Genomic DNA, 15,468 nt, shown 5'->3' on the forward strand with positions numbered 1-15,468 from the left:
TTACCAAGTTTGTTATTAGACAGAGTAAACATAACAGTTTAATTGAGCATTAAAGGAGTCATGTATCTGGCTTCAGTCAGCAGTGGAAGAGGTTTAGAGAGCTGTGCTCCAGAAGCATGGGCAGTGAGCTTTTGCAGGTTGAATGTGGAAGAAATTACTTGATTGGCTGTGGCTAGCTGTTGCCTTATTTCTGTATGGCCCAAGGGGAGGTCTCTGTGGAATCATTGACTGGTTATTGGTTGATGCCTTGATTCAAAATTAGTCAAAAGGAATGTCTTTAAATTCAGTTTCATTTTGCCTTCCTAAAGATCCTAGTGCGGAAAAACCTCTGGCTAACTGGCCTCCTGCTTATAGTTTTAACAAATTGAAACTGATTATGTATGTATTATAGTGGAAAGTTTGGAACTCTTTAACTGTGACATATTAATAGAAAATAACTCCATATTCTTCCCAAGCTTTGGAGTTTATGAAGAAATAAAATTAGAACCAAATTTAATAATCTTGGAGATTACAGAAAAGATCAAATACCATTGTTTAGGGGAAGTTGGTTGATTTTTCTAGTTCAGTTTCCCACAAAGCAGCTAAATATGGAGGTAATGGAGGTCTATTAAGGAACATAATTGGACTAACTAACTTCTTTCCTACTTATTGTGTATTTGATGTAGACTATCTTTATTCCTCATTCCTTACCTTAACTGAAACGTTTTCTACAACTACAGGGTATATGTGAAATATCCATACTTCACACTTTACTGATTTTGTTACCTGTATAATAAATTTGAACATCAAGAAATTTAAAATTTTTAAATGATTTAAAATGTTTAAAATTGCTGGAACTGCATGCAGTGGTAAATGCCTATATTCCCAGCTACCCAGGAGGTTGAAGATCATTTGAGGGCATGCGTTTGAGACCAGTAACATAGCAAAATCCTGTCTCAATAAGTATATTAGCAAATAAATAAAAATAAAATTACTGGTAGCATCTTTTGGAACTTTTTTAAAAAATCAAAATTTTGAAATTAGCAATTTATTTTTCTTTGCCTGATTTTTCTCATGGTTGAGAAGGGATATGACCAAAGGCTATATTCTAAACAAGAGTCATAGGATAGGAAACAGTCTGAAGTTCAGGTGTTTTGTTTTTTCCTGATTAAAAATTAATAAGTATCATAGAATATTTGATAATTCCTGGAAATAATAAGAAAAAGTCAATATAATCCTACTACCTAGAGATAATCACTATGTAAGATTTAAAAAAAATACTTGCTCCTAGTTTCACTTTCTGTACATTTTTTAAATGTTCAACTTTTTTTTTTTGGTCACTTTCTAAGTTACACAGTTTTGTATCTTTGTTTTCACTTGTTTATTTTTGTAGTGTTGGGATTTGAAACTAGTTCTTGCACATGCTGAGCAACCTTCTGCCACTGAGCTACATCCCCAGCCCCTCTACTTTTGTTTTTATAACAGAGTTTCTTAACAGTGTCACTTCTGAATTTTAGGCAGGGTAATTCCTGTCATGGGAGGGCTTTCCTGAGCAATGTAGGATGCTCAGCAGCATTGCTGGTATTATCACCCCTACCAAGTTGTGACAACCAAAGATATCTGTAGACACTGCCAGATGTCTCCTGGAAGACAAGAGTACCCCAGTTTGAGATCCCTTTTTTTTTTTGGTTCCAGGGGTATTGAACCCAGGGGCTCTTAACCACTGAGCCACATCCCCAGCCCTTTAAAAAAATATTTAGAGACAGGGTCTTAGTAAGTTGCTGAGGCTGGCTTTGAACTCTCCATCCTCCTGCCTCAGCCTCTGAGATGCTGGGATTACAGGCATGTGCCACTGTACCAGGCCTGAGAACTATTTTATATGTACTGTTATAAGTTCTTTATGTTATTATAATTTCGTAATCATGATTTTTAGTGACATAATTTTTAGTAATTTATATTCCACTATATGTAATCTTCAGTTTTATAACTATTAATGAGACTTTGATTGATTAATATATAACTTTGAAAAATTATTCTCTATGACTCGGCACATATTATATCCTATAATCTGATGAGAGTATTTCTTTTTAAAATAGTAATATCTGACTAGGCAGATATTATATCCTATAATCTGATGAGAGAGTATTTCTTTTTAAAATAACAAATTTACCATCTTTCTTTTTAAATTTTTTTTTTAGTTGTGATGGACCTTTATGTTATTCATTTCTTTATATGTGGTTCTGAGAATTGAACCCAGTGCCTCACACATGCCAGGCAAGCACTCTACCACTGAGTCACAACCCAGCCTCCCATCTTAGCTACTTTTAGGTTTGTAGTTTAGTAGTGTGAAGTATTTGCCATTGTTGTTGTACATTGTCAATATTTTTTTTTTTTCTTTTTTTTTTCAGTGTGGGGATCGAACCTAGGGCCTTGTGCTTGCAAGGCAAGCACTTTACCGACTGAGCTATCTCCCCAGCCCACATTGTCAGTATTGACAGGTGTGTTTACTAGTGAAATGTACCAAGTAATAATTTCAACAGTTTTATTTAAGAACTTTACCCTTAAGATATGCTTGTTTTGGGGGCTGAGGATATAGCTCAGTTGGTAGAGTGTTTGCCTTGCAAGCACAAGTTCCTGCGTTCAATCCTCAGCAAAAAAAAAAAAGTGTGTATATATATATATATAATATATATATATATATATATATAATATGCTTGCTTGTTTTGTTACAGAAACATTAAGAAATCTTTTTTTTTCTTTTTTAAACATTGCTGCCAGACCTGGTGGCCCATGCCTATAATCCCAGCTACTTGGGAGGCTGAAGCAGAAGGGTCACAAGTTCTAGGCCAGCCTTGAAACTTAGTGAGACTGTCTCTATAAAAAAGGATTGGAGATGTAGCTCAGTGATGTGAGGTCCTGGTTCAATCTCCAGCACCACAAATAAAGTATTGTAAATATTAAGTGCATGCATTATAAATTAAATGCAAGGTTAATTTATATAATGTATTTTTATAAAATATTTTGTGCAATTTTAGATACCACTGTTTGGAATCATGTCATCAGATTCTGCAGATCCTTTCTACTGGATGAGAGTTATTTTGCATCCAATAGAGGTATGTAGTTCTTTTCTTTTTATCTCTAAATTACTAGTGACATTAAATAGTTATACACATGTGCATTAACAATTATTTTTCAATATTTACAGGGAGGGAGAGGATATGAGAACAGAAATTCATGGCCTAGGAGAATAAACCAACGTGTAAATAGTTATTTGTTGTAATAAGAGAGAAATCTGTCTTTGGGTTTTTCAGACTAGAAACCTCTGATCTGCAGTGTCAGAGAGGAGATGATGCATTTGAATTAGAGTTTAGTCTTTGGACCCATAAAAGAAGTCTGAGCTAAAGCCCACAAGCATAAAACAGCAGGACGTAATCTGGGAAATGGTGTGTGGTGGATGTGGTCAGTGAGGCTAATGAAATAGGTAGGGCCTGGTTCATGAGATTTCTTGTATTTCAGAAATAATGAGTGCCTGTTTTCTGTTTTTCTCTTTTTGGGTGCGGGATCGAACCCAGGGCCTTGTGCTTACAAAGCAAGCACTCTACCGACTGAGCTATCTCCCCAGCCCCCTTTTGTTTTTTTTTTAAGCACTTGTTTAAATAGCCAGTAGGTGTGTTTCAGAATGTAAAATTAATAGTTTTTTAAAGTAATAATACTTTAATTAATTATTATTATTAATTATATTATTATTACAGTACTGGGGATTGAACCTAGGGCACTCTACCACTGAGCTATATCCCCAGTCCTTTTTGTTTTTTATTTTGAGATGCCCAAACTGGCCTCAAACTTGTGATTCTTCTGCCTTAGCCTCCTGAGTAGCTGGGATTATAGCCATGTACCACCACACACAGCCAGTTTATTATTTTTCAAAGCACCAACTTTAAATTTCGAAGGACTGGGGATTTTGCCCATGGTCTTGAACATGCTAGGCAAACACTCTGTCATGGAATCCTGCTGTCTCAGCCTCCTAAGTAGCTGGAATGATAGGTGGTGCCATTGTGCCTCGCTTAAATCCATGGGTTATATACAGATTTATATGAAGTTGAAGATAAAGTTGCACTGTGAAAGAGAGCTCCTGGGAAGTTGATAGGTTGCAGATGTTAATGCAGACTTCTTCTTTGTGTATTTCTTCACATATATAAATTATATATACTTCCACTAAAAAATAAGATATACTATATATAATGTTTTGCTACTTGGTTTATTTAATATCTCAGATGAGAGATTTCATTCAATGGCCATGTACTGTTCCATTATAAGGATAGGCTATGATTTACTTAATCATTTGTTCAGTAATTATTTATTGAGTTTTTATGCTGTACCAAGCTTTTTGCTTGACGCTGAGACTAGAGAGTGAACAAGATGATGTCGCAGTTGTCAGAGTTTATATTTTCTATTTGGGGATCTCAATTCTACATGAAGCATACTGGGTGGGACAGATGTTTTAGGAAGGTAACGTTTGGACAGAGACCTGCACTAAGTGAGAGAGAATTCCGTGTGAATACTTGGAAGGAAGAGCAAGTGCATAGGCTCCAAGGTGGATGCTTGCTGAGTGTGTTCAAAGAACTTCGAGGGTCAACATAGCTTAAAGAAAAGGGTTGGGGAAGAATGGTAGGACAGGATGTTGCAGACGTGTGTCAGAGTCAGATCATGAAGCGCTTGGAGACTGTAGTAAGAAGTGTTTTATGTATTATAGGAAACTTGGGGCCTCTCATCACGCATTTAGTTATTGCTTCCTAGTTTTATATGATAAACAGTGCTACAATGAAGATTTTATCATATGCTTCTGTAACTTTGTTTATTTGTTTGTTTGCAGGGTAGGGAATCTAACTCAAGATCTCATGTATACTAAGCAAGTGTTCTACCACTGAACTGCACTGCTAGTCCTGTAATTTTTTGTTTGTTTTGGTACTGGAGATTGAACCTAAGGGCATTCAACCACTGAGCCACATCCAGCCCTTTTATTTTTTATTTTGAGACACATCTCACTGAGTTCCTTAGGGCCTCGCTAAATTGCTGAGGCTCTCTTTGAACTTGTGATCCTCCTGCCTCAGCCTCCCAAGCTTCTGAGCCTATAAGACCCAGTGTATCTGTAATTTTTTAATAGAATTAATTTCTAGAAAGTTAAACTGTTTAATCATAAAATATTTATGTTTAAATTATCAGTAGATAAATTATTTTCCAGAAGGTTGGGACTGTAGAGCATCTTCCTAGCATGTGTAAGCCCTGGCTTCATTCCCCAGTACACCACACCCCCGACACAGACAAGGTTGTATTATTTTACACTCTTACCAATATATGACAATTACCAATCCTCTTCCATAGTGGATGTTATTAGTCTTAGTCTGTGAGTTAGACTGGTGAAAAGCGTCATCTATTGTTTAATTTATATATTGGTGAGCTTGAACGGTATTTTTGAATATTGTATTTCTCAGTGACTGAAATTTTCAGTCATATTTAAATTTTTTTTTTGTTATAAATAATAGCAAGTACTGACTAGTTTAAACACACAACAGTGGAGTTTTTTGAAAGGTTATGATTCTTTATTGGAATCCAAAAAGGTAAACTGCTAAGCCAGGGCAACTCTTAGACCTCAGCAGCAGGGACTTGAAAGGACTTGAAGCCTTTCCTTGTGATTCAATTTCAGATTGCTTCCTGATTGTTTCCTACTTCAATATCAGATTCTCAGAATTTATGGGAGGTTTGAACGGCTTGTTAGTGTTTCAGGGTTAGTCCAGGGACAGTACAGATTTGGGTGCTGGGGTTCTACTCCTGTATTGTCAGTGTTTTCCTAAAAAAGCATCATTGGGAGCAGCCATTCCATGTATCTGCTATTTCCTTTTCCTTTTTAAATTTTATTTATTTTTTAACTGGGAATCGAACCTAGGGTTACTTTACCATTGAGCTCCATTCCCGACCATTTTTATTTTTATTTTGAGACAGGGTCTCACTAAGTTGCTTAGGGCCTTGATAAGTTGTTGAGGCTGGCCTTGAACTTGTTATCCTCCAGCCTCAGTCCCGAGTCATTGGATTACAGGTGTGCACCATTGTGCCCAGTGGCTATTTTCTTTTTAAAATTGGTTTGTTTCCTTTTTAATTGATTTGTTAGAGCTCTTTGCTGTTAGATGTATGAACTTTGTCATATTTGTGTGAATATTTTTCTTTTTAACTGTGTGACTGTCTTTTACCACATGGAAATTTCATATTTTATCTAATCATAGCTTCCACATTTTCTTTTGTCTTTTCTTTTTTTTTTGGTGATGCTGGGAATGGAACCCAGTGCCTCACACAGGTTAGGCAAGTGCTCTAATACCGAACTGCATTCCCAGCCCTTTCCATTTTTTTCTTTGTGATTTCTAGGATTTTCGTCATGCTTAAGAAGGCCTTTTCTTTTCTGTATTTTGAGCATACTCACTTGTATTTCCTTCTGGTACTTCCATTGTTTATCTTTTGTATTTAAGTTTTCCATATATCCAACATTTATTTTGATATAGGTCATGAGGTAAGGAATCTAGGTTTAATTGTCTATAAATGACCAACCATTTGCCAAGATCTTTTTATCTTTCTTTTCTCTACTGTTTGAAGTGCCATGTTTCCTGGATGAGATTTTCATAAAAGATGATTTGGTCTCTTTCTAGGATAGATCTGTTTCTCAGTTATATATAACTTTTGGTGATTTGACTTAAAAAGCTCTCTCTATTTCTCTAAGTCTTTAACAATAAAAAGTCTTTATCTTTGTTGAAGTAGCTGAGACGACATCAAGAATCCCCCCAAAATTGATTTTGTTAAAAAATTCTTTTTTTAATAGAATTTTTTTTATATTAGGGGCCACTTTCAGCATTTATAAAAGCCAGGATTTAAGGGAATGATGTGACGGAGTGGCCCATGAAAACCTAAGTCATTACCATGTGAATTACATAGTCTGCACATCTCCCTGCACAGTTAGCATATTTATTTTATTATTTTTCACTATAAATGCAATACATATTTTTGTAAAGGAAAGCTTAGGAAATATAAGAGGGAAAATTATTCATAATTCCATTGGGATGGAGAGCAACAATAAACATCTAAATGACCAGATTAAAATAATCTTAATTTACCACTTAAATGGACTCAAACCATACTTAATATTTTCTAATTTTTTTCCTAACTACTATTATGTCATCATTATTTATGTCACTAAATATTCTGCATGATTTTAGGTTACTTCCTATGTAATTTTTAATTTTACCTTAGAAGAGTTATAAAATATTCTTTAGTACCATCTGTTATTAACTTGGTATGTAATTTTGGGGCTTGTTATGCAGTTTTTGTTTTGCATTATCATGAAAGCTTTAAGCTTTAAAAATAATGATTTGGACAGAAATCATAGGTTTCTTTTATTTTTCTTTTTAAATTTGAATTTCTTTTTTCTTTACCTTTTCTTTTTAATTGCTGGAGATGACCACACTCTTACCACTTAACTGTAGCACCAGACCTTGGAAAGTTTCTTTTAAAAAGGATTTCTTTAACATTTTGAATTTAGAATTTACAGAAATAAACATTTTAATAGTACTTATAGTACTTTTTAAATTTGATGCAATGTTGCAGGGTTGTGTTAATAATTGAGAGCTTTTTTAGCAATTAATGTTTAATGCATGAATATTTGCTTGCTAACATTTAAATATGTGTCTCTCTAAATGTCATTTAGGACTTTGAGGTTTCTAAATTAATCTGTATCGTACACAGTAAAAATTGTTTACTTTTTTCCCTTACAGGAACTTTAATGGAGTTGGGTATCTCCCCAATTGTAACATCTGGTTTGATTATGCAGTTGTTAGCTGGAGCCAAAATCATTGAAGTGGGAGATACACCTAAAGATAGAGCTCTATTCAATGGAGCCCAGAAACGTGAGCATTAATACAATTAAAGAGCCTTTTCCAAATTTGAGAATGATTGTGGCAAAGATATTTTTCTATATTCTTTTTTTTTTTTGTCTTTGGTTGTAAGCCTGTACTCCTTTCCCCCCCAATTTTTGTCAGTATTTGGTATGATCATTACCATTGGGCAAGCCATTGTGTATGTCATGACGGGAATGTATGGAGATCCTGCAGAAATGGGTGCTGGGATCTGTCTCCTTATCATTATTCAGGTAAGAAAGCCTGTCTTTTCATATGCAGAAAATAAAGCAGTTTAATTCCTTTTTTTCTTTTCTAACAGTTCTTTAGGTAATTGTTAACATTCATGTCCTTTTAAATTATTTTAATTTTAATGTTTTGATTTCTAAAGTGATATGTGTAAATTGCATAATGTAAAGATTAAAATTCTAATAACTTTATAGTTATGCAATATAATGTAAGAATTATGGATCACCTGAATTGCATTAATTCTAAGATACGTGTTTTTCACATTTGATGTCTCTAAAATCAGGATGATTTCCTATAGTTAACAGTGGCTTGTAATTGCTGTCAGCTCTGTGGCAGTCACAGAAATTGTGTCATTGCAGTGCATGAGTGTCTGAATATAGCTGCTCAGATTGTCACATCAGTTGGTTATTTGCACTGTGGATATAATAAGTGTTCAGGTTTAATTGCTGTCCGAAGTGTCTTTTGTGATTTATTATTAAAATGATTTGTATGCAGAAAGGCACAGAAAAAACAAGATAGATGATAAAAGATAAAAGTTTAAAATACCTTTTTTATAAGGGGAATATCAAAATTCTTTGTAATAAGATATTGTGCCATAGCTTAATTGGCAATATTTTCTTTGTCCGTGGTGCACAAGATAATGGTGTTTAAAATAACAATTTCTTATTCTTTTTTGCAGTTTCTTAATGTTAGAATGTTAGTGAAATACTATAAATACACACATACATATGTGAGGTTTTTTAAAAGGACAATTTTAAATGGAATTTTTAAAGGTCAACATAATTATCAATGTACCAAGTACCCTAAAGTTGGGACGTAAAGTTCAGAAAATATTCTCTGTTGAACAATTCTTAAGAATTACTTGGAGAAATTACCTAAAAATAGATTGTGCTTAAGTTTCAGAGTAGTATTGTGTTTTGAAAATAAGTTTGCTTAAGTTAATTAATAGTATCTGGTATCCTGGTGTTCTTGCAAATGTATCATCATGTACACTCTGTGAAATTAGAATATAGGAAAATTTTTTCCTTACAATTCAAAAGATCAAGCTGAGAAATACATTTAAAAATAGTCCCAAATACCAGTTTGTATCTGTGTGTGTGTGTGTGTGTGTGTGTGTGCACGCATGTGTGTGCGAGTTATGTATATGGAGAAATATGACTGCCTCCAGACTGCATAGTTGAGCATTTTTTTTAACACAATGTTCTTTTTCTAAAATATTTTTTTGGTTGTCAATGGACCTTTATTCTATTTAGTTATGTGGGGTGCTGAGAATCAAACCCAGTGCCTCACACATGCCAGGCAAGTGCTCTGCCAGTGAGCCTCAGCCCCAGCCCCGAGCAGTCTTTTTTTAATGAGAAATCTTACATAGGAAGCAAATCAAAATAAGTAAGATTGTTTAGTGAGCATGATTCAGAACAAGGAGAGTTAAAGTGTTTAACTGTTTATTGGCATCATTAATAATAGGGATGACTTTTCTAATGAGATAGAACTATTTGATCTTTTGACTAGGATAGTAATTTTTAATGGATTATTGGGTGTTTGGTAGCTTTCTGAGCCCCAATGTGTTCTGACGTGGTATAAGATAAATTTCCTTAGAGAATAATATTTATTTCTCCATTTACAAATCACTTTTGCTTGACATATTTATAGCAATTGGGAATTATAAGACAAAAAGCTAATGAATGGGGAGAGAAGACACTCTGGTGACTGAATTTAATATCTTACAGCACCTTGAATCTTTTCATATATTGATGGCATTGTCGAGGATACTAATAAGCCATTTGTTGCTTTATTATTTATTTATTATTTATTTTTTTTCGTTCTGGAGATTGACCTAGGGGTCTTTACAACCGAGCTATATATATCCCCAGCCCTTTATATATTTTTTATGTTGAGACAGGGTTTTGCTGAGTTGCTTAGAGCCTCTCTAAATTGCTAAGACTAGCCCCAAACTGCAATCCTCCTGCCTCAGCCTCCAAGTTGCTGGGATTACAGACATGTGCCACCATGCCCAGTCCCATTTACTTCTGTTTCATTGTAGCATTTGCTTTATGTAATTCATAGTTTAAGATAATCCTGATTTTTGGGGGGTCGGGGGGTTTGGGGCAGACTATACCCAGGATCTAGGGCCTCAAGAATGCTAAGCACATATTCTACCATTGAACCATACCCCAGGCCAAAATAATCCTGATTGAAAAACAGCAACAACAAAAACATTGAGAACTGGTATCTAGCTCTCAGAATATTATGCATCAGTAAAATTTCTCTAGTACCTTCTTATGGATATATTTGGATGCCTAAGGAACCTTAAGTGAACAGTTCTGGGTTAGTTAGATAAGGATTGACCTACATTTTATGGAGCCAGTTATGGATTTAAATTGATATAAAATGGAGTTAAACTATTTTGATGTTTCAGTATTTGGAAATATAAAAATTATTATATTCCAAAAATGAAACAAGTAAAGTGTATATGTACTAATTTCTTTTAAGTAAATTCTGGTGTACAAATATTTGTATTACGGTTAACTCTCTAGTGTTAATGTACAAAAAAATATGTCATGTTTGATTATAAGTGGGCAGTGACACATTTGTGTCTTTTCAAGGCATTGCTAACATTGAAAATATGTGGATACACTGAAGAGCTATGATTGGACATCAGTGTTTTCACCTAGAAACATAGGTTTTGAAAACTGCTTGCATGCTTTTATGGAAGGTATTTCTTATCTTAATTTGTCTTGTCTTATTCACATGGCCAGTGTTTTTCTACTAATGGTTTTTGAAATCTAAGTAGTGGGACTTGATTAAGATCTTTAAAACACAAGTAGAAAATATCAATGTGCATGGCACATAGTTAAGGTAAGTAAATGTGTTTTGTCATACAGTGGTATGTGTGAGTGCGTACGGCGGGCGCTCTGTGTGTGTGTGTGTGTGTGTGTGTGTGTAGTTTGGAAATATAAAGTAGTACTTTTTACACTCCAGATGTCATGGTGTACATAGATGTACCTTCTAAATGTAAATGCAGCTAGTCTTTCTATTCTCACAGTGCTAGTCATGGAGTACTGCTGTTCCTTCTTGATTTCTGTTCACTTTTTTAAAGGCATGCATGATTTTTAGCTTCTTTAATCTTATTCCCTTAATTGTAGAAACCATTTCTCAGCTAGATTTCTTCATAATTTCATTCTCCCATTATAATACATGAGTCTAATTTTCATAAGATATATGTGAACCACTCTGTAGTCTGACTGACGTTGTTCCACACAGGGGGTCTGGAGAATTACAGTTGTTCCAGAGCTGCTCTGTGACTTTGGACAGTTCATTTATCAGAGTGCATGATAACACAGTCTGATTGCTTGATAGTTCGTGGACAGCTGGTATTCCCTGTGTGGAGATGGGTTTCTGTGTCTGTGCCTGGAAGTACTCACTCATTACATAATTGCTGTCAAAGCAAATCTAGTAGTAACTCCTCACTTCTTTTCTATTTTGTCAAAATGTCAAACTTGGTTTTCAAACAGTAAAAGGTGATCCCTCATAGAAGTTTTGAGAATAGTACCCTTTTCCAGTTTCATTGAAAGTTAAAATAAAGACCTCAGGTAGACAAGTTAGGCTTTGTAGAAACTACTGAAATAGCAGTTAAGGAAAAAACAACAACATTGTATAAGGTAAGCATGCTTAGGTGGTATACTGTAGTGAGTTTGATCTCTCTTCTGACAGGTGATATTAGATACAATGAGTAGATAGTGAGATGGATAGCTTCAGAGCTGGGGGGAATTGAAGTGACTTCCTCACTTCCGTAAGAGGTTCTCTTTAAAGTGGCAGTGATAGAGCATTTGTCTAGCATGTGTGAGACCTTGGGTTTGATGCCCTCCATTGTTAAAAAAAAAAAAAAAAAAAAAGGTGGGGGCACCTGTGTGAAATTGGGGGCATAGAAGCATATTTTCTTCCCCTCTGATTAGGTTATTCAAGTCGGGAAGGAGTCATATGACTGAGGAGGTCACTTGCAAGGCTATGGATTGTTTTTAATTGATGCATGCTTTTACAGAAATGTCTTCTCCAAGAAGAAAGTTAAGAATGTTTCAATATCACAAAATTAAAGTTAGTATGCTTTCATTTTTCAAAAAACTTATGAGCTTAAGAACCTGCAAACTTTTAACTATCTTCAATTTTACAATCAGTCTTTGTCCCTCATAAGAATAATGTGTTTTACATTGATATATCCTGTGTACATTTTAATGTGTGCTTTACTTTTTGATTTATTCTGGACATATAGAGTACATTGTAATATGTAAAATATTATATACATAGTACTTTTTGAGAAGTATCAACATATTCCTCATATTTATTCTTTAATGGCACTGTACAATTGCATCTTGTTATTATTCTATAAAACATTCAGCCTTTTACTTCCTTGGAGGTATTTGGGATGTTTTTGGCTTCTTGCTGTCAAATTCTATAGCTGTGATCATTTTTGTTCTAGTGTGTTTTTTTTTTTTTTCAAATAGGCCCTGTTTGAACATTGTAAGAGAAAATATTCAGATGTTATAAATATACTTTAAAAGTTGAAATGTCTGCTTTATAATGTAACAGTATTTCTGATCCTCTGATTTTCAGAATTGGCTTTGACTAAAACTAAAGCAGGTCAAAAGCTCCCAATAGTGAGACTGCAACAATTAGGTTTGATAATTGAAAATGCCAGTAGTTTGAAATAGTCCGTGGTGTTCATCTCCCCTCTTTCTTGAGTTTATTCTTGCTTCCGCTTACATGCATTTCTTTCCCCACAGTTGTTTGTTGCTGGTTTGATTGTGCTGCTGTTAGATGAGCTGCTACAGAAGGGTTACGGCTTGGGGTCTGGTATTTCCCTCTTATTGCCACCAACATCTGTGAAACCATTGTCTGGAAGGCCTTTAGTCCCACTACCATTAACACTGGCAGAGGTACATTGCACAGTGACTGCAACTGCACGAGTTTGCTGGATGTGTGCTGGACATGAGTCCATGATGTAGCAGTACATGCCTGTGGCCATTCGGGTTTGCCACCCCAGGGGACAACGAATGCTATTTGTTCAAAACTTGCCAAGCAGAGATGTGTAGTGTGCAATAGTACATCACACAGAATGATATCTGTGTTTTAGCCTCTGCTCCTTTAAAATTTCAGTGATTGCAAACAATCTTAAAAGTGATGTTTGTTGACTTTAAGCCATTGCTGCAGAAGTCGCTGGGCTGACCGGCTGCAGTATTCCTAAAGGAATGAAAAGTAGGTCAGGAGTCCTGAAGTGAAAAGATGTTGCTTATCGTACCCTCAGGGAGCACTTACACTTTTGCTTCTCCTCTAATTGGTTTTGTAATAGCATCTAAGTTTTGAAAGATCTCATTCTGTTTTTCCCCTTTATCCCTCTCCAGTTTTCTCAGTTATCATCCTATTCTAACCGATTAACATCAAACTCTGCTCCCAGCCCTTAGAAAATAGCAATGATGGTTTATTACTGTTACAGTAAACATAAAGCAAGCTTGATAGAGTCATATGTCCTTGATTCTGACATTTCTATTCTGCTTTGCTGCTTTTTTATTTTTCCTAAAAATATTCCTTTCCTTTCCCTAAAGTATAAAGGAGAGGCAAATCTTCATGAATGAAATATTTGCTTTGGTAGACTCTACTTTGGATGTTTTCATAAAGAATAGGCTCTTGAGAAAACTTCAGACTTATACAAAAAGACATTTGCCTCAGTGACCTAAATGTGTTTAGAATCTGCACACATGACTGTGATAAAGCAAACAGTGGTGAATTCTTTTGACTGGAGTTTCAGGTTATTTGTTTTGACCTTTGAGGCAGCTCTGGAAAAGGCATGTACAGTTTGTTTTTGTCTTGATTTCTCAGGTACTGAGTTTGAGGGTGCAGTCATAGCTCTGTTTCATTTGTTGGCCACCAGGACAGACAAAGTCCGAGCTTTAAGGGAAGCTTTTTACCGGCAGAACTTACCCAATCTCATGAACCTCATTGCTACAGTTTTTGTGTTTGCTGTTGTAATATATTTCAGGTAAGTATAATCTTTTCACTGAAGAAACTGGGATGTGGGTTTTTATTTTGCTCTTAAATAGAAGAATACCATTTGAAATGCTAGTGTCTAATCTGCCAGGGTTTCAAGATCTAGTCAAGCAAATAATTTCATTCTTTACCCTCTAGTCTGAAGCTGCAAAATATTGCTGTTTATGAAATAGAAAAGAAAGTTGGTATATGAAAGGGGGAGCCTTTTTGTTTGTATTATCTATTTATACCCCCTCTATTACTTGTTTTCCCTCCCTGGCTTGTATTCTTTTCTTAATAAGTACAGTTGTTCTTACTTGACTCTTCATTTCATTTTTTAGGGATTTCGTGTTGACTTGCCAATTAAGTCGGCCCGGTATCGAGGACAATACAGTAGCTATCCCATCAAACTCTTCTACACCTCGAACATTCCCATTATTCTTCAGTCTGCTCTGGTTTCAAACCTGTATGTTATTTCCCAGATGCTGTCTGTTCGATTTAGTGGCAACTTTTTAGTAAATTTACTAGGACAGTGGGCTGTGAGTATTTCATTTATTTATAATAAGTATTATAATTTAATACAGTTGTGTTTCATGGTTATATTTTAACTGAATGGGATAGACATGAAGCAGTTGCCATAACATTTTCAGATTAATTTGCCTATAGCAGAGTTTGTTATTTAGAATTGGTAAGTGTTGTAAAACTAAAATGGACCAAGTTTTTTTACTTTATAGTCTAGGAGGCAATTTCATATATCATTTGAATGACCTTTTAGGCTAAAATCACAATTGCTTTCAGGAAAAGTGATTTCTTGCCTTGTAATCTTATTTCTCTATTAAGAAATTGTTTTTATTTGCTAAAAATCCCCAGCTAGTTACAGATAACATATGGGATACTATAATCATTCTTTCCTATTTTCCCTCTATTTTTCATGGCCTGAATGGCAGTAAAATAGCTTGTGATTAACTGGGCTGAAGATCAGTATGTAATTAACAAAACTAATGAGAGCTAGAAATAGAATCCAGTGAGTTGTGAGTTTTCTTCTGTAGGCCTTCTTTATCATAACTTCTCCTAAAGCAGCCCAGCCTTGTTGCTTTTGAGGTGAGTTTTTACTAGTGGTGAAATTTTGATTTGCTTAAATTTCTATCATCTGAAAAGGAGTATTTTCCCTCTTAAAATTATAGAATTAAAAAACCCTTACCTTCTTACATTCTTTTGTAGTGTATGTAATTTTAGCATTTGTATTCTGCCAAAACCAGTATTTTAAAATAATCATTCAGAGTAATGT

General features: G+C 34.8%; 1 protein-coding gene across 1 annotated transcript in view; it reads left to right on the forward strand.

The window, feature by feature from the left end:
* Positions 1 to 15,468, forward strand: part of SEC61A2 (SEC61 translocon subunit alpha 2) — a 28,210-nt gene that overhangs the window by 7,299 nt on the left and 5,443 nt on the right. Inside the window, 8 exon segments of the mRNA XM_079106250.1 lie at positions 3,015 to 3,075; positions 3,078 to 3,092; positions 7,794 to 7,925; positions 8,058 to 8,167; positions 12,941 to 13,019; positions 13,022 to 13,093; positions 14,034 to 14,188; positions 14,522 to 14,719. Coding sequence (XP_078962376.1) covers positions 3,015 to 3,075; positions 3,078 to 3,092; positions 7,794 to 7,925; positions 8,058 to 8,167; positions 12,941 to 13,019; positions 13,022 to 13,093; positions 14,034 to 14,188; positions 14,522 to 14,719 — 822 coding nt within the window.

This window comes from Sciurus vulgaris (genome assembly GCF_902686455.1).
Source record: "Sciurus vulgaris genome assembly, chromosome: 12".
Taxonomy (NCBI): Eukaryota; Metazoa; Chordata; class Mammalia; order Rodentia; family Sciuridae; genus Sciurus; species Sciurus vulgaris.